A 20,450-nucleotide genomic window follows, 5' to 3' on the forward strand; every position below is an offset into this window, starting at 1 on the left:
TTCTCACGTCCTCTTCCTCAGCTTCTCAAATCTATAAACAATTGCAGAATGTTTCTCTTCTTCGTGATAAATCTAAAACAGAACAAGATTGGGAATCTGATTTAGAAGTTTCTTTTGATATCCCGCTATGGCACAATATATGGAATAAACTAAGGAAATCTTCTAGAGCAGCCACTACCACTCAAACATTATTTTTTGTTTATAACGGAATTCTTATCACCCCTTCCAAATTACATGCTATCGATCCATCTATCCCTTCTACCTGTTGGTCCTGTCCCCATACACATACTGATCTCAAACACATGCTTTTCACGTGTCCTTTGATTCATCTTTTTTGATCCAAAGCATGGGAACAAATTAATACTATTTTTTCTACTCATTTTCCGTTTTCCCCTATCCACATTTTTCTGGGTAGCTTATCTGACATATGGTCTTCCCACACTTCCAATATTTCCATTATCGACCTTCTCTTAGCGGTGGCTTTTCAGCAAATCACTAAGTCTTGTAAGAATGCCTCAAATGTTTCTTTTCAAGCTTGGCGGTATGGTGTCTGCTATAATCATAGACTTGACAGAGCATATGTATATCCTGTTCAGCTTGCTATCAAACGAGATTTATTATGGTTACCAGTTACTGATTTTTTAGATATATCTGCTCAATCTCGCCCATTACTTACCCCCTATCGTGAAGAAGTCCCTAAACCACCATGATATGGGTATTATCATCTTATTTTCCTATATTAATTGACTTTTTTATTTTTATTCTATGACAGTTTATGTAGGAATCCTACATGTTTTATGCTCATACTGCATTTTCTATAAGAAGATTGTTCTTTATTTTTTCCCTCCCCTGTTTCTCCCTCCTTTTTCTTTTTCCTTCTTTTTCTTCTCTTTCTCCTCCTCCTATACTGCAGTATATTACTTTTTTGACTTGACTGCTTCTCATTTTGTATTGATGATATTGTACGTTTCTTTATTGCAATCTTTATTTCAATAAAATCCTTTTGAAACCAAAAAAGAATATTGTGCTACGAATATTTTGTAGTCAAACTATCAACCATCAAGATATCAAGGAGGTAAGTATATCTAGATATGTAAACGTTTTTATTTGATTTACTTCAGATACACATACATATTAATATCGTCAAGGTACACTGATGTGGAATTAATAACACTAAATCTGTATTTAGCTTTTTTCACTCATCTTCTCTACATTTGACCCTTTGATATTTTGACCATGAAAATTTGGAAGCACAATGTTTCTGTTGATATTTTGATATGCAACTGGGCAAAACTGCTAAGTGGAGTGACAACTGTAATCACCTTTTTCAATTGTTTGCCTTCCCCTGCAACCAGTTTATTCTCCCATTTGTGTGTGAGATGAGTAGCATATGTGTGTGCGCATATGTGAGTCACAGAAGCACATGGAGTATATGTGGTGCTCATGGTCATGCAGCACTGGATTCTTTTTTACACTTCGCCAAATTAATTGTTACTTAAGCTGGAGTGAGCGAGGGAGAACACAGACAGTGGGTGTGAATTGAAGGGTCTTTTCAAACATTCCAGAGATTTTTGTAGTGAGCCAGGTTGGAGAGTGTTTAGAGGAGAAAGTGGGTTAGGATGACCACTTTGTATAAAGAAAATCTGGTGGCAGTAGCCAACAAACATAAGTAACTGGCCTTATTTAAATATTTTTTTTTAAAACAGAAAACGTGCTGAATAAGCAACATTTGACAACTTATGACAGTCAGAATCTTTTGAGTGGTAATATTCAGGGATGTATTGCAGAGGTACAGTGGGATGCAGAGGTGCATGTGGAGCTATGTAATGAAATATGCCAAAGTAATCCATCAGCTTCATTCTGATTAAAGGTTCATGAAAAACCATCCTAGCTACTTTTAAATGGATGGATTTAAATGTTCCTCATGACAATATGTCAGGAGTGATAACCGATGGACTTGAAGTGTATGGTGCCATTGGGGTTCATCAGTTCAGACCAAATCCAGTCGGTAAGCAGGGAAGCTCTATTGGTAGTGAATTTTCTCTCTATATCCGTAGCAAAACATTGTCAGCGATTCTCACAGTTATGGGAAGTCATTTCAAGTGGATTACATGTTTTAATTTGGTGAAATAGTCCACCACTACTAGTAAGGTTGTATAGCAATCTGATGGAGGAAGTTCTACAGCAAAGTATGTTGATATCATTGTGAATGGAAGACTGGCAGTGGGAAGGGCATGAAACAAAACAGCTTGTTTTCATGTGCTGAGTCTGGCCCAGACACATGGCACATTGCTCCACATATCCCAGAACAGACACTGTCAACTGAGGCCACTAAGAATGTCTTTCTACCAGTTCTTTTTTTTTTATTATAAGCTGGGATACCTGTACCCAGAGAATCATGTCACTGCTGCAGAGTATGTTCCTGCAACTGTACGAAAAGAAGGCATGGAGCTTTATATTGAAATGTGCCTTTCTTTTCATGTTTATGGCAATCTCCCATCTATAACTTTCAGAGCTTTTGTCTCTCCCTCTAAGAATCTGATTAGAGGATCTTGTGTCATTGTGATGGGGAGAAAGCAAAGTGAAAGTGTTGGTTCTACAACTTATTCCCTTGCCTAGTTATGGCTTCAACTTTCCCATGTAAGCTACTGGTTGAGAGATGATCAAGTCTTGAAAAAGGGAATTAAGATTCCCTATAATTTACCATAGTGAGAACCCCACTGTGACTGTAATCTCTCCATAGTAAAGTATGGAGAAAAGTACAAAGGATTATTTAACTAAAAAAAATGAATAAATTGTACATATATTTTTAAGATAAGAGTTATTGTAAAATAAAGTGATATCTAGAGCAAAATAAAAGAACTGCTACAAAAGTATTAACTTCATTTTGAATCAAACTTTTAAATAGTACATAAAATGAAAATTATTTTTCTGAATTTTAAATTAAATGAAGTTTAAAAAAATCCTTTTAAACTAAACCAAAGAGGATTCTGAAATGCAATAACAATTATGAATGGATTTAATTAAATGTGGTTCAATTATCTACTGAGTAGGAAAATGTTAAATTAGTTTATAAATGAAAGATTTTGTTGTGATATATTATAATTTAACAATAAATATGTTCTATGTTTAGATTTCTTTAACCCCTTCACTGCTACGTCCCCTGTGTTAAGCCTTTTTTGTCTATTTGAGGTATTTCACACTTAGGCCCCTTTACCTTTTTGTCCGCATAAGGTATCCATGCCAAATGTGCATCCTTTTTTTTACAACATGCTGAGGATTTGAAAGGTGTCTAAATATTGTGGATTGCTTTGGATGGACTGAGAAATGAGCCAAAATACAGGTACATTTATTTTTTCTGTGAAAAGTGCTGCAGATGAAAGTGTCTGTTTTTTCCCTGCAAATGGTATCAACAAAGGGACTGTGGTACTAAAATCACCATCTCCCTAGCTTTCAGGAACCTACAGGCTTTTGTAAAAAAATCTAATTTTTCACCACACTTTTAGCATTTTACTGGTATATGTTTCCTATTTATTGTGCTTCGAGCCTCCTTCCAAGTTAGTGGTAGAAATGGGGGGGAAACCCTTTCTGGTTGCGGGGACATATAGGGCTTGTAGGTTCGCCAAGATCACAAGGTATCCAGAGCCAATAACTGAGCTTTTCCTTTCAATGGTTTTTCATTGTGTACCGGAAGTGAACAATGAGTATCATGGAAACCCATGTATTTCCGGAATGGGAACAAGAGATGGAGTTTGGAAGCACTGGCTGTTTTCAAATCTCTGAATTTGTGGATACCCATACTTGTATGCAAACTAAAGAAAACGGTCCAAAATGCAACATGACTGCATCCCATTTTTCCATTGAAAATTGACCTTTTTTTGCATTACGCCTAGCTATGGATATAGGACCGTTGCTCAGCCGGCACCTACTGAATCCTAGCAAAACTAATCTGTACAATTTTTAAAGCAAGACACCCGGGGCATTCCAGGATGGAGTGACTTGTGTGGCTCTCATCAGTTTCTGTTACCCAGAATTCATTGCAAACCTCAAACTTTGTTTAAAACAAGCACATTTTCCTCACATTTCTTTGATTGAAAGGTCTGGAATCTGTGAGGAGCCACTAATGTTCATCCACACGGCATTCCCCTAAGTATCTCAATAAAATTGGTACCTCACTTGTGTGGGTAGGCCTAGTGTCTTTGACAGGGAAGGGAGACATCCAAATAATCTATCACAAAAAGAAGTGAATTTAAACATTTTAAAACTAGAGTCCCAAGGGAATTTAGGATGGGTTAACTTGTGTAGGTCTCATCAGATTGTGTTACCTTGAATTTTTCCCATTTTGGTGATGAAAAAGTTGTGGAATATGCTGGGAGCCACAAACTTTAACCTACCCAGCATTTCCCCAACTCGCCTGAAAAAAATCTTACCTCACTTGTGTGGGTAGGACTAGCGACCCGCAACAGGAAATGGCACAAAAAACAATATGGACACCTCACATTTTTCCACTGAAAACGTACCCTTTTTTGTAATGTGTCTAGCTGTGGATTTGGGGTCTTAGCTCAGCCGGCACCTAAGGAGACCTATCAAAACTGTACATTTTTGACAAACTAGACACCCAGGGAAATACAGGATGGGGAGAATTGTGTGGCTCTCACCAGGTTCTGTTACCCAGATTCCCTTGCAAACCTCATACTTTAAAAAAAAAAACATTTTCCTCACATTTCTGTGATGGAAAGTTCTTGAACCTGTGGAGAGCATCATACTTCCACCCAGCCAGCATTCACCTAAGTCTCTCAATAAAAATTGTACTCACTTGTGTGGGTAGGCCTAGTATCCATTATAGGAAACGCCCCAAAACACAATGTGGACCCATCACATTTTTCTACAGAAAACTGACCCTTTTTTTTACAATGTGCCTTTCTGTGGATTTTGGGCCCTAACAGTGAAGAAGTCGGGAAAGGCCCGCGGGACTCGGGTGCAGTGCGGAAAGTGCACGCATATACCAATGTAAAGTCAATGGTGCGTAAAAGTTACAAAGTTAGTTATTAAGGAACCTTCCGGCTGACCTAGAAGGACAAAACCTTAGACCTAGGCACTAGAGGTGTGTACCAGTGTAGGAACACCGGCGTTGCTGAGTTACCTCACCCACAGGCAGCGGGTGCACAGGTGCGAAGTAGTGTCGGGTTTCGTCACATAGGTCGATGGTTCTTGGAGCTGAAGATGCTGCAGGCGTCGAGACGAGAAGAGTTCCGGTGGATTCAAGGGTGGATCTGAAGTGGTGAAGACCTGAAAGCAGAGGGGACAATGTTCAAAGTCACTAGCCAGTGACTACCGTGGAACCAGGATGGAACCAGGCGATGTCGGGTGCAAACAGGCGATGAGGTGAAGATTGTCTCTGCAGCCACGTGGACACGAAGAGGTCAAGGACGTCCAGGCATTGGTCACGAGCTGTCCCACAAAGGTTCTAGCTGCTGGCGGTGTCGGCTTCTTGATCGGAGCAAACGGGCCTTGGCTAATGCAAGCCAAGCAGGAATCGATGCAAGCTTCTCACTCAGACCAGCAAGGTCAGAGTGGGTGCTTCTTTTTACAGGAGCGAGGGCAAGTCTGGAGCAACCAGACCCGCAGTGTAAATTGTAGGTTTTGTTGCCAAGATGGCCGCTGACCACGTGGCAAGTGGCCGGGATGGCGCATCGAGTGGCATGATGCAAAAGGGGCCCACGCAGATCGTGGAGATGCTGGGGGGCTGATCTTCGGTGCAAGGGCTGCTCAGTTGTGAGGCTTCTCAAACACCAAAGCGCAACATCAAGGGTGCCTCGGGTGCTGGGCAGTCAGCTTCTCTGAGGTCTTTTGAGATGTCCGGTCCCACGTCTTTCGGTGCCTCCACAGGTCCCTTCTTTGCAGGAACTGTGGAGCGGGTGGTGAGAAGTCTGGGAGTCTGGGTCTCGTCAGGCTCTGGGCTCGGGCTCCGGCAGGAGGCGGCGGCAAAGCAGATGTTGAGTTGCTGGATGGTGCCTGTGTTCACAGGGTGGCCACTCCTAGGCCACAAGGGAGATGCTCTTCAGTCTTCTGTGCAGCAGAATGTCGAAGTCCAGTCGTCTTCTTAGTTTCAAGTTGATTCAGGATGATCTGAGGTGCTATGGCACTGCTCCCACTCTTATTCCCAATCTGAGGAGTGGATCACCTGCTAGGTCCCTCCTCTGGGTGGGACCAGGAAGGGGGGCGGTTACACCCCCTTTCCTTTGTCCAGCTCCGCGTCAGGACTGGGGCTGGAAGGTCCCAGCACCGGTTTGGACTGGCTTATGCACGAGGACACCTTGTGTGCCCCGGGCATGTCTGATTCTATTCAGCCCTGTCCTACCCAATACACAAAATCCTGTCTGGGGTGGTGCTCGCACCTCCCAAGGCAGGAAACCCTTTGTCCAAGCCTCCCTCGCTGGAAGGACTCCCAGCAGCAGGAGGTCAGACTTGTGTCTGTGGTGGCAGCATCCATTTTGTGATGCTGAGGCTCGAGTTTAACTTTAACCGGGGCTCAGATTAAGTATTCCAAATCGTATTACACCTTACTCGACATGTTTTGATAAAGCCAAACCAAATTTAGCATATGACCGCGAGGATTATAATGCACTTAAGAATATATGGTATGGCACTATCCCGGAACAGCTAAGGGAGTTGTTCCCGACAGCTGCAGACAGGCTCAGCTCATGCTAGAGCACTATCTCACAGGAAACCATGCACTCTGCCTCCAGGATTGCAGAGGCCTTCCATAGGAGTGGCTTATAGATTAACATGTGTCCAGTTAGGGTTAGATATAGGGATACTATATCTAAGTAAGAGGTGATTACACCAACTTACCCCAGCTCAGTGATTAGCCAGTTGTGTCAAATATGGAGGCCAGGCCAGGGGTGGCACAATACATGCAGCAGCCCCTGGTAGGCCTTGGATACGCATATGCCCTGGGTACCTGGAGTACACTGTTACAGGGGCCTAAAGGTGAACCAGTTCCAATTGTGTATGTACCTAAGGTACATGGAGTCCATTTTAAGGAAAGAGCAATTAGCCTGGGGCCCCGAATAGCAGGATCCCAGGCCAACTATGTAAAAAACCAGCTAAACACCAGGCAAAAAGTTTGGGGTAACCATAGTCAGATATCCACCTTCCTACACAACCCCCCCCCCCCCCCAAACGAATGGAGATAAGGCTATCCTTGACCAGGTAGGCCTATATTGCCTAAGTGGCCATATAAGGAAGTACCAGCTCTGGCTTGGTTACCCCCTGTGTCATGGTCCACTAAGCAATCCCTCACCCTAAGGGTATCAGAGGGTCTCCACCATAGGGAATCTCTACCTGTGGTGTGTCTTTGCAAAGTTAAAGTCTGGTGTTGGGATGGAGTACTGAAGTGAGATTCCTCTGTAAGACTCAGCTTCCTCCAATCACTCTCCACCAGGTGCGCCTTTCTTTCTTTGACTGAGTTGCACTATGCTCTCAGGGTCAACCTCTGGCTGCCTACAGCTGGAGGCTGGGTCCCTTTGTTTGGCTTACTGGAGGAACAGGCCAGGTTTGGGGCCTTGGGGTCCCAGGTTTGGCTGTGCTTAACAGAATCCATCTGTGGGAGGTCCCTAACTACTTTTAAGGGGGCTCCCTCAGAAATGTCTAAAGTTTTCACCTCACTAGGGCTACTAGTTTCGGTGCCCCTAATCTGTTGATGGGGTGCTTTATTTGACAGGGGGCCCTTTGGGTCTCACTGTCCTTCTTGTCCTATGCAGCCCTGGGCTGACTAAGGCAAGGTAGAGAGGGGCAGGTTACCTGCTCCAGACTGGGTCATACCTGAGAAGGGTCCACTGACATCAGAGGCTCTGTCAGGCTAGGCCCAACCACCTCTGGGGCAGTTCCTTCATCAGGGGTAAGATCAGTTCCCTGCGGAGGCTGATCCTGTCCTAATGTCTGGTGAGGGGGAGATTTCTCTTCCTCCTCCATGCTCTCTGTTTTTGTGGAGTGATCCATCATTTCAGGCTTCACAACACAGGTATCAGTTTGAGTTTGGGCTGTGGCCATCACAGCCCCACCAACCTTTTCAGGAAGGGACTCAGTTTGGGTATGGGCTGTTACCATCACAGCCCTGCTAATCTTTTCAGGAGGGAAGTTAGCTAAAGATGGGGCTGAGGTTTGTTCAGCCCTACCAACCTTTTCAGGAAGGACATCTTGGATTGGGGCTTTGGCCATCACAGCCCCACTAACCTTTCCATGGAGATTTACCATTCTAGAATGGGTTTGCTGTTCAACCTCAGCCCAGGCTGAGATTTCCAAATCATTACCAAGTAGGCAATCTACAGGCAAGTTTGCTGACACTGCCACTCTCTTTGGGCCAGTGACACCTCCCCAGCTAAGATTGACTACTGCCATGGGATGTTTGGTTTCTATTCCATCAATGTTTGTCACCTGATATGTGGCATCAGGTAAAAGTTGCCTTGAGGGGACTAGACATTCAGCCTCCATGGTGATGCTAGCCCCTGTGTCTCTAAAGGCCTCAAGTTTCAAGCCATTGATGAGGGGTTCCTGTCTGTACTTGCTCAAAGTGTTTGGGCAAGCAGTGACGTTGGCAAACCCCATGCCAGTTTCATAGACAAGAGTATCTGAGGTAGGGGACCTGGTTAGGATAGAATCCACCTGAGCTCCAAAAGTAAACCTACCCAAATTCTTGGGGGTGCTCCCGCCACCTGGGGGACCACTGCTAACAGTGACAGGAGGTGTTGGATCTTTACCTGGAGGTATATTTTCCTTATTACCATTCTTTGGACAACATCTGCCTGTTTTCCAATGTCCAACCTGTTTACAGGTATGGCAGTAAGGATTTTTCTCTGCAGAGGAAGTGTTCTGGGGCCCACCCTTTCCATTGGAGTTTTGGGGCCCTGGGGAAGTCTTCTCTTTGGTTTTATCACCACCTTTCTCTTGAGGCTTGGTAGTCTCTTTATTTTGGTCACCACCCTGGTTCTTAGGCCTGATCCTGGTTCTGACCCATTTGTCTGCCCTCTTACCCAATTCTTGTGGAGAGGGCAGATCAGAGTCCACCAGGTGCTGATATAGAAGCTGATTTTGACAATTACTTAAGATTTGCTCTCTCATAATTAAATTATACAATCCTGTATAGTCTGTAACCTTACTTCCCAGCAACCATCCCTCCAGAGCCTTAGTGGCACTTTCAACAAATTCAGACCAGTCCTGAGTGTGTGTCTACTGGGTCTCTCTGAACAGTAACCTGTACTGTTCAGTGGTTAAGCCTAACCCATCAATCAGAGCACTCTTCAGGACCAGGTAGTTTCCAGAATCCCCATCACTAACTGTGAGGAGTCTGTCTCGGCCTCTACCTTCAAAGGAGAGCCACAAGATTGCTGCCCACTGCTCCTGAGGGATCAGCTGTACTCCGCAGGCTCTCTCAAGTGCAGTCATCCATTTGTGGATATCATCCCCAGCCTTGTAGGGGGGCACAATCTTACTCAGGTTTCTATGATCATAGGACCTGTCTTTATCCTTAGGGATAATGCTGCCACCAGTGGGTACTAACCCACTCTCTCTAGGCTGTCTTGCTCTAGCAAGTTTCTCTTGGGCCAGGGCAACCTCTAGTTCCCTCTTCTGGATCCTAAGCTCAGCCTCTCTCATGTTGGCCTCATGTTCCCTTCTCTGAGGGCTAGTCATCCCCCTTGTGGAGTGACCATGAGAACCTCTAGAAGCCTGGGAGGTATTGGATTCACCTGAGTGATTCCTCCTCCTCCTATGCTCCTGGTTAAGTCCACTTGGGGGTCTGGGTAAGGTCATCCTTAGCTCAGTCCCAAATACACTTAAGTTAGCCTGGCTAAGCCTGCTGGCTGGCACCTGACTAAGTCTACCATCATCAGAATCACTGCTCCCCCTTTCTTTCTCCTCTTCTTACTCCTCCTCATCAGGCTGAGTATCTCCAGTGACTTGATCATCCTCATCTATCTGGACTACAGGGACAGGGGTGTCAGTATTGTCATCTTCAGTGGGAGAGCCTTCTTCACCATTCCCTGTGGGGTCTTGTTTAGAGGTCTTTAGAGCTTCAGACTGGTCTAAAAGCTCTCTGAGGTGGTCTGCTGTAGGGGTTGGACCTGTCTTGAGACCTCTTGAGGCACAAAGCTGCCTCAACACCTTAAAATTAAGCATAGCAAATTTGGATGGTGCCCTTAGAGGGTCACTCTCAACAGAGACATTCCCAGTGGATCCCTCTGCTCCAGACATTGCTCTAGTGTGGGTGGATATGTTGCAATCTACCTACACTGGTGTTTACCTACTAAACCTATCTAGTAGTTGTAGTCAGGGTGTGCTACTCCCTATCCTCTACAACAACTACGTTCAGTAGAACTTAAGTATACTAGTCTTGTTTTATATGTACCTAGCAGGAACCTGTATTATCTTTCAAATGATACTCTCAAAGATTGTAATGGTAAAACAACAGCAAGCTCAAATCCCAACCGCTGCTCACCAATGTGAGAAGTTGGCCTGGTATGTGATGCTCACTAATTCTAGTGATCACCTTGTACCCTGCCAAGCAACCCTTATGATGATTGGTTGTAAGTCAACCTTATAGACCAGCTATCCTAGTAGCCTGGACAAAGCAGTCTAAGGCTAAACTCTGTAAAGGCATGTGAAGCGAGCTGTTTTACCATACACAATCCCCTTGAATAGCAAATGAAAGGACACCACACAGATATATATGAAAATATATATATATTTATTTACAACAAAATCCCCTATACTCTTTATGAGCACAGAAGCAAGTGCGTTAAAACAAAACACAGTTTAAATACACAAAAGTTGCACTATATGGATGAGCCCTAGGGGCCACCTAAACCATATACTAAAATAGTGGTATAAGAACCACCTAGCTGAAAGGAAGTAGGCCTAGGGCCTTGGGAATGGCTGGAGCTGTTCGGGACTAACAGTGAAGAAGTCGGGAAAGGCCCGCGGGACTCGGGTGCAGTGCGGAAAGTGCACGCATATAACAATGTAAAGTCAATGGTGCGTAAAAGTTACAAAGTTAGTTATTAAGGAACCTTCCGGCTGACCTAGAAGGACAAAACTTTAGACCTAGGCACTAGAGGTGTGTACCAGTGTAGGAACACCGGCGTTGCTGAGTTACCTCACTCACAGGAAGCGGGTGCACAAGTGCGAAGTGGTGTCGGGTTTCGTCACGCAGGTCGATGGTGCTTGGAGCTGAAGATGCTGCAGGCGTCGAGACGAGAAGAGTTCCGGTGGATCCAAGGGTGGATCTGAAGTGGTGAAGACCTGAAAGCAGAGGGGACAATGTTCAAAGTCACTAGACAGTGACTACCGTGGAACCAGGATGGAACAAGGCGATGTCGGGTGCAAACAGGCGATGAGGTGAAGATTGTCTCTGCAGCCACGTGGACACAAAGAGGTCAAGGACGTTCAGGCATTGGTCACGAGCTGTCCCACGAAGGTTCTAGCTGCTGGCGGTGTCGGCTTCTTGATCGGAGCAAACAGGCCTTGGATAATGCAAGCCATGCAGGAAGCGATGCAAGCTTCTCACTCGGACCAGCAAGGTCTGAGCGGGTGCTCCTTTTTACAGGAGCGAGGGCAAGTCTGGAGCAACCAGACCAGCAGTGTAAATTGTAGGTTTTGTCGCCAAGATGGCCGCTGACCACCTGGCAAGTGGCCGGGATGGAGCGTTAAGTGGCACAATGCAAAAGGGCCCCACACAGATCGTGGAGATGCTGGGGGGCTGATCTTCGTTGCAAGGGCTGCTTGATTGTGGGGCTTCTCAAACCCAACATCACAGCGTCGAGGGTGCCTCGGGTGCTGCGCAGTCAGCTTCTTGGGAGTCTTTCGAGATGTCCGGTCCCACGTCTCTTGGTGCCTCCACGGGTCCCTTCTTTGCAGGGACTGTGGATCAGGCGGTGAGAAGTCTGAGAGTCTGGGTCTCATCAGGCTCTGGGCTCGGGCTCCGGCAGAAGGCGGTGGCAAAGCAGACGTCGAGTTGCTGGATGGTGCCTGTGTTTAGAGGGTGGCCACTCCTAGGCCACAAGGGAGATGCTCTTTTGTCTTCTGTGCAGCAGAATGTCGAAGTACAGTCGTCTTCTTAGTTCCAAGTTGATTCAGGATGATCTGAGGTGCTATGGCACTGCTCCCACTCTTATTCCCAATCTGAGGGGTGGATCACCTGCTAGGTCCCTCCTCTGGGTGGGACCAGGAAGGGGGGCGGTTACACCCCCTTTACTTTTTCCAGCTCCACGTCAGGACTGGGGCTGGAGGGCCCCAGCACCGGTTTGGACTGGCTTATGCTCGAGGACACCTTGTGTGCCTAATGTCTAATCCTATTCAGCCCTGTCCTACCCAATACAAAAAATCCTGTCTCGGGTGGTGCTCGCACCTCCCAAGGCAGGAAACTCTTTGTCCAAGCCTCCCTCGCTGGAAGGACTCCCAGCAGCAGGAGGTCAGACTTGTGTCTATGGTGGCAGCATCCATTTTGTGATGCTGAGGCTCGAGTTTAACTTTAACCGGGGTCAGGTTATGTACATGTAGTGTTCCTCTAGAAGGGGGGAATGCTATCCCCGTCGACAGAACTGTCGAGGGGATAGTATTCCAAATCGTATGACACCTTACTCGACATGTTTTGATAAAGCCAAACTAAAGTTAGCATATGACCGCGAGGATTATAATGCACTTAAGAGTATCTGGTATGGCAATATCCCGGAACAGCTAAGGGAGTTGTTCCCAAAGGCTGCAGACAGGCTCAGCTCATGCTAGAGCACCATCCCATGAAACCACACACTCTGCCTCCAGGATTGCAGAGGCCTTCCATAGGAGTGGCTTATAGATTAACATGTGTCCAGTTAGGGTAAGATATAGGGATACTATATCTAAGTAAGAGGTGATTACACCAATTTACCCCAGCTGAGTGATCAGCCAGTTGTGTCAAATATGGAGGCCAGGCCAGGGGCTGCAGCCCCTGGTAGCCTTGGATACACCTATGCCCTGGGTACCTGGAGTACACTGTTACAGGGGCCTATAAGGTGAACCAGTTCCAATTGTGTATGTACCTAAGGTACATGGAGTTCATTTTTAGGAGAGAGCAATTAGCCTGGGGTTCTGAATAGCAGGATCCCAGGCCAACTATGTCAAAAAACAGCTAAACACCAGGCAAAAAGTTTGGGGGTTACCATAGTCAGATATCCACCTTCCTACAACATTTTTCTACAGAAAACTGACCCTTTTTTTTACAATGTGCCTTTCTGTGGATTTTGGGCCCTGGCTCAGCCACCATCTATGGAAACCTAGCAAACCTGTATATTTTTGAGTGTGAGACATCAGAATTATCACAAAAATAAGTTAATTTACAAGGGGGTAACCTGCATTTTTTCGTCCTGGGTTCGGCAACTATCTAGGGAAATCTACCAAACCCGGACATTTCTAAAAAATAGACACCACGGGGAGTTCAGGGAGGCAAGGCTTGCATGGGTCTCCAAATGCTTTATTACCCAGAATCCCCTGCTAACCTCAGATTTAGCCTAGAAAATAACATTTTCCTCTCAATTTGGTGTGGGAAGGTTGTGGGATCACCATACTGTTATTGTTATTGTTATGTTGGATTTATATCACGCCAATCACCTGCAGGTCTCTAGGCGCTCGGAAATCGATGGAATCCATACAATAACTACGAATCACACGAAGAGAAAGTGCAGCAGCCAGCCTACATTGCACCCAGGACCCTCCCAAACAGCAAAGTCTTTAGGGACTTCCTGAACCGTAGGAGATTCACCTCTCTGCGTAGCCCCTCAGGCAGCTTATTCCATAGTTGAGGGACCAACACAGAGAAGGCTCTCCCTCCCTTGGTTACCAGTTTTGTACCGAGGGCAAATCAGCAACTGAGAGTCGGAAGATCTAAGTGTTCTTTTTGGACTATACACTTCCAGACGGTCTCTAATATAGACCGGTGCATGGCCATAAATTGCCTTATGGGCGTTGCATAGACTCTTGAACTCTACCCTCTCTTTTATGGGGAGCCAATGTAAGCTCTGTAATAGGGGAGAAGCCTTGGTCCTTCTGGGGAGTCTAAAAATCAGTCGCGCCGCATCGTTTATCACAACCTGCAATCTGTTCATCAGAGTTTTGTGGAGGCCTAAATAAAGGACATTCCCATAGTCCATTCTTGACATGATGGTCGCCGCTACAATTGTTCGCAACATGGTCTGAGACAGAACGGGTACTAGCTTACGTAACTGCCTGATGATATTCGTGCAGCTCCCAACAACAGCGGAGATTTGGCTGCCCATTGACAAATCACAATCCAGCTTAATCCCCAAGCTCTTTACATTTGCACTTGGCTTCGGAGTTGGCCCTAACTCCTGTGGCCAGTAAAGATCGCTCCAAGGTGAGGTGGTAGATGGAATTACCAATACCTCAGTCTTGTCTGGATTGATCATCAACAAATTTCTCGTCATCCACCCGACCGTATACCTCAGGATATTCTGCACTTGAAGCTGCGCAGCCTCAGTGTTATCGATACTCAGTACAAGCTAGGTATCGTCAGCGTAGTTAAAAACTCTGCAGCCCATACTGGCCAAAGATGCAATCAGAGGTTGAAGGTATAGATTAAACAGTAGTGGGGACAATGCAGAGCCCTGAGGCACCCACACTCTAAAGTCCCCACGTCTGATATCAAATCCCCCAATTGTATCCTCTGTGTTCTTCCCAAAAGAAAGGATTTCAGCCAGTTAAAAGCTACGCCTTTAACCCCAAAGTCGTCTAGTCTTTCCAGGAGCAGGGCATGGCTGACAGTGTCGAAAGCTGCCGACAGATCTAAAAGAATCAGGGTGCTCGGTTTCTTAATATCAGCCATGCCTCTTAATTCATCCAGCACCGAGAGCATCACCATCTCGGTGCTGTGATGTGCTCGAAACCCTGCCTGTCGCTCGTGGAGTAAACAATGAGACTCCACGTGAAGAGATAGAAACTTCAGGACATGCTGTTCTAAAATCTTAGAGAGAAAAGGCAGCTGGGGGATTGGTCTGTAGTTCTTCAAGACCACAGGATCCGCGCCGGGTTTCTTCAACAGGGGCCTTACTCGCGCTTCCTTAAATTCAACAGGTAAATACCCCGTTTCTAGAGATCTATTAAGGAGAGAAATGATACGCTCCTCCAAAATGGGACGTGCCACACGGAATACACTAGGGAGGCATGGGTCTGCTGGGGAACCAGATTTAGTTCTACCCATCAGTTGCTCTAAGCTTAACACATCAATCTCTGGAAACTCCACGATAGTACAGTCCGTGGAATTATGACGATCAAGGTGTAGGACAAGTCCTTTCACTGTATTACTTTTTATTTCCGAGATGATGTTATCCACTTTTTCTAGAAAATATCCCTGAAAGGTATTACAATCCATGGTGGTTTTTGAGCTTTCCGGTTTCTTGCTCAGCTCAGATAAAATTTTAAAAGTCTCTTTCTGGACATTCCCAGCCTTATTTAGGCGAGACTCATAGTACTCCGCCTTTGCTTGCAATATAAGTTTTTTATACCTATGAAGGGAGGCTTTATACTGATCCTTAGCTATATCCTGTTTAGTTTTCTTCCAGGATCTCTCCAAAGCCCGAAGCTTCCATTTGTGCTCCCTCAAGAGCGGGGTAAACCAAGGAGCTCCTTTTCCTGGTCCTTTGATGGGCTTGGTCCTTTCAGGTGCTATCAGATCGATAGCTTGACACAAGCTCTGCGTTAAATCCGTGTATTCCAGGTCCAAGTTGCTTCCAGCATCAAAGGGTCTGGCCACTTTCGGAAATGTCTCGGTCAGGGTTTTTAAATCAACCTTATCCCATTTATGGATTTTCCTGACTCCCCGGGACAGATCACTTAAGCGTCCATCAATATGGACCTCACAATTCACTAAATAGTGATCGGTCCATATGCATGGTAAAACACCTCTGAGAGTTACGTTTGGATCTGAGGTCCATACAAGATCAAGGGTATGACCCTTGATGTGCGTGGATACTTCCACAAGTTGTTTGAAACTCAAAGAGGACATTGTAGTATTCAGTTGGCGTGTAGCCAGATCCTTGTGAGGATTTTCCCAATGTAGATTAAAATCTCCAGCTACCACGATTTTTTTGTATCTCGTGCAGAGGTCGGACATAATGGGGGCAAATAGATCATTGAATAACGAAGTAGAATTAGGTGGACGGTAGACCGACAAGACCATCAAGCAAGAGTTATTCAAGGTGATCTTTACCCCTAACAGATCGGATAAATCCACTGTTTCTGACAATAATCTTACTACTGACAGATTCTTTTTTAACAGAATCGCTACTCCACCCCCCGTGCACTTCCTGCACGGTTATGCCATATCGCATCATAATTGATTGGGAGAGCCGCAATAATATCTGGCATGGAGTTATCATTCATCCAGGTCTCTGATAGAGTCAGGACATCAATATCATTATCCTGAAGCAGGGTAAAGATTTCAACATAATGTTTATGTAGTGACCTGGTATTTAGGCTAGCTAACTTTAGCAGAGAGGACTCGGTACCAGGCTTGCCATTATCGAGGCGTTTAATGGCATACTTATTCAGCTTTAGTAAAACTGCAGGGTCTAATGGTTGCTCACCTTCATCAAGTTGGAACAGCTCTTCCGACGAGTAAACTAGCCGATGGTCAGAAGTCCTGGCCCCGGGGCCCGTCTGTGCGCGGACGGGCGCAGACGGGCTGGACTCTGGCGTGACTCAGGCGATGCTCTGGCGAGCCCGCAGCGCGTGGCCGCTGCGCATCAGCATGACCGGTTTATGTACCGGTCTAGCGTCCTTGTGACCACTAAACCGTGCGATGCTTCTGGGTCATTCACCCCCCACCCAAGATGTCCGCCACTGTGCTGCTTCGGGGGAGAAAGGACCCGCACCAAACACGGTGTTTTTCCAATTTTACAGTGCAAGTAAGTGGGCAATTCAAAAGCAGGGTATAAGGCAAAAGAATTAGCACCAACTAAAATGAGAAAAAAAGGTTTTTTTTAAAAAAGCTTGATTTCCTACCACCTAGGATTTCCTCAAGTGCCAGTGACAGGGAAGGGTCCAAAAACAATTAAAGAGACATCAAAATTATCTATCACTAAACAACCTCATTTTGCAAGGGGGTAACCTGCATTTTTTGTCCTAGGCTCACCAACCATCGAGGGAAACCGATAAAACCAAGACATTTTGACAGAGGTGTGGCCTGCGTGGTTCCCCTAACTTTTTCTTACCTAGAATCCCCTGCAAACCTCAAATTCAGTTAAACCATCATATTTTTCTCACATATCTTTGTGGTATCACTGTGCCAGCACACATTTCCTTCCATAAAGCATTTCCAACGGTCTGCTGAGTAAAATGGTACCTCCGTTTTGTGGGTGGGCCAAGTGCTTGAGACAGGTGTTGATAAGCCAAATTCTTTTTTTATATGTCTTAGTTTGACTCTGCTATAGACACCCACACATGTGAGGTATCATTTTTATCGGGAGACCAAGGGAAACGTTGAGTGGTAGGACATTTGTGCCAGTGATACTAGAAAGAAATGTGATTTTTAGCTAAATTTGAAGTTTTGCAGGTTTCCCTAGATGGCTGCCAGACTCAGGACCAAAAACGCTGGTTACCCTTTTGCAAAATCAGGTAATTTTGTGATAGATACATTTAATGTCTCCAGAATATGTTTTGGACTTTTCCTTGTTATGGGCACATGGTACAGCCACACAAGTGAGGTGACATTTTTATCGGGAGACCTGATGGAACGCTGGGTAGTAGGAAATCTGTGCCGGTCCAGTGATCCCACACCTTTCCCACGAAGAAATGTGAGGAAAATGTGATTTTTGTAGCTAAATTTGAGGTTTTCCGGGTTTTCTGAGTATGAAAACATTCAGGAATTAATGCAAGCCAAACGTCACTGTACGCCTCTGGGTGTCAAGTTTTCAGAACTTTCCGGGTTTGGTAGGTTTCCCTAGATTGCTGCAGAGCCCAGGACCAAAAACGCTTGCAAAACCAGGTCATTTTATGATTGATTAGTTTGATGCATCCTCAATACATTTTGGGCCCTTTCCTGTTGGGGGCACCTGCCCCACCCTCACTAGTGAGGTAACATTTTTATTGGGAGACTTTGGGGGAACGCTGAGTGGTAAGAACAGAATCTCAAAGAATACATAAATATAAAAACAGCAGCAGTTTCTTCAGAGTCCCTAAACCAAAATCCTGTGGCTAGGGTAGCATAGTACTCACCTAATTGTCAAGGTGTATAGGTGTCAACAGTACCCGGTAGGTTTGACATCAAGGGGGGACCATAGGGGTTTAAGGCTATGAAGGGAAACAAGCTAAAGTGCAGGTTGAATGGTTTGTTTGAATATATAGAAATGCCTGCTGGTGTGTTAAAGAGCAGGGAGGAAGCATCCGGTGCTAAGTTGGAAAGGATGTCATGGCCGTATGGGGGGATAAACTGTCTTGTGAGCCTAGATACCAATGTGTGATGGTCGCTATGAGATTACTGGTCCCAGAATTCCAGTATTCCCATGGTATAAAGTAACCAGCGCGCGGTTCGTTGAATGAGGAAGCACTGAATGTGAGCAGTGCCGATCATGGAGTTGCATGTTAGTCAACCCTGGTAGTTGCCGCTAGATAGACAGGTGAGAGGGAGAAAGGACTGTGATCGCTCCCCGTCTGTTCTTAACTTTAAGAATTTAAAGCGGCGTGTCTATGGTCACAAGCAGTTGGCGCACCCTCACAGTGCCTGTATCGCGTTAGGGGGTTAGCGCTTTGTGACTCAGACTAGTGGAGGAAAGAGGTCGAAGGACGAACCTCGCCAGTGCAAGGCGCACCCTCGCAGTGCCAGTATCGTGTTAGGGGGTTAGCGCTTTGTGACTCAGACTTTTGGAGAAAAGAGGTCGAAGGACAAACCTCGCCAGTGCAAGGAACAGCGACGTACATGTAGCACGCCCTCGTGTTGTTCGCTGGGTGTGCGTATAAGTATAACCCCGGGGTGAACCACTTACTTCTCACTGCCTCGGTCAGCACCCGTTGTGCCTACCCATCACTACCGGGTCCGGATAGTGCTGTATCCTAGCGTGGTGGTCTGTTAAAAAGTTGTTGGGGGCGTGGTCAGTGCTTGAGGTGATCCCGCCCTGTGCATCACGTGATATCGGCCGTGACTGTGGCGGCCATCTTGGAAAGGACCAATATTCAAGGATACTGGTATTGGTATAATGTGTACAGAGGTTTACTGAGGAGAGATTGATTGCCGATTAGCCAATGGGAACTATTGTGTATTGATGCAATCTCTTTATTCTGGAGGCTATTAAACCAGGTGGGTCACACGATTAATTACTTATTGTTTGAATTGGATAGGACAGGAGACAGGGTTGTGTGGGCAACCTAGTGCAGATGTTGCAAACCATAAACATATAGTTACAGTGGAGAGGTTGTGGAAGGAAGTAGTTATAGCGCACTCCACGGGATGTCCTCATTGAGTCCCCGCCTATCTGAGGATAACCGATGTATTCACCTTTGTTCTTTTTGGAACAAGTTCTGTTTGGATTTGTTGCTCGGTGTCTCGAGGATGAGCCATCTCAATGAGTCAGCAGTATGGTTTTGGTCTACAAAGTGTCTGCACATCTTGGTATTCGTTTTTTTGCAACGAAAGTTGCTTCTATGTTTCAAAATCCGGATCTTGATAGGGAGGGTGGTCATGCCCACATACTGTAGATCGCATGGGCATCTGAGTAGATAAATGCAATTAGGGGTGTTGCAGTTGGTGTGGCATCGGAGTTCCCACAGGAATGTCTCTGTTAATTGAATGGCCTTGGTAATACTGGTGAAGGGGCATACACTGCAGGAGCCACAAGGGTAGTGTCCCCTTACCGGTGGTAGTTGCCAGAGTGCGGTTTGTTTGTGGGTTTCAACTTGTTTAGGCCTGGTGTGGACTAGAATGTCCTTGATGTTTTTTGACCTTTTGAAAGCAAACCTGGGGATCGCAAGGTTAAGGTTTCCTGTGTTAAGGATCTGCCAGTTTCTCTTTATGATTTTCTTGATTTCATTTGAGACTGGCGAGAAAGTTGTCACACAAGTCAAGAGATCGTTGTCTTGGGAGGTTGGAGTATTGTATTCCAGGAGGGCCCCTCTGTGGTTATTCTGTGCCCGTTTTCGTGACTTGTATATTTCCCTGGTTGGATACCCTCTCTCTCTCAAGTTGCGGGATAGGATGGTGGACTCAGTCTTGTAATCTGTTAGGTTGGTGCAATTGCGCCTAACCCGCAGGAACTGGCCAAAGGGAAGATTCAAACTCAAAGCCCTGGGGTGGTGACTAGTGAAGAGGAGTAGACTGTTCCGGTCCGTTGGCTTACGATACATGGTGGTATCGATCTTACCCCCCTCTAGCCTGATGGTGAGGTCCAGGAACTCTATCCTGGATGTGG

At 45.7% G+C, this 20,450-nt stretch overlaps 1 protein-coding gene across 1 annotated transcript in view; it reads right to left on the reverse strand.

The window, feature by feature from the left end:
* The window catches only part of LOC147693402 (uncharacterized), a 62,112-nt gene extending 45,950 nt beyond the window's left edge, over positions 1–16,162 (reverse strand). Inside the window, exon 1 of the mRNA XM_086935964.1 lies at positions 14,878–16,162. Within this exon, the coding sequence (XP_086792090.1) occupies positions 14,878–16,162 (1,285 nt within the window). The remainder of the gene's footprint in view (positions 1–14,877) is intronic.
* Between the last annotated feature and the right edge of the window lie 4,288 nt (positions 16,163–20,450).

Source organism: Lissotriton vulgaris, chromosome 8, assembly GCF_964263255.1.
Source record: "Lissotriton vulgaris chromosome 8, aLisVul1.2, whole genome shotgun sequence".
NCBI classification, from domain to species: domain Eukaryota; kingdom Metazoa; phylum Chordata; class Amphibia; order Caudata; family Salamandridae; genus Lissotriton; species Lissotriton vulgaris.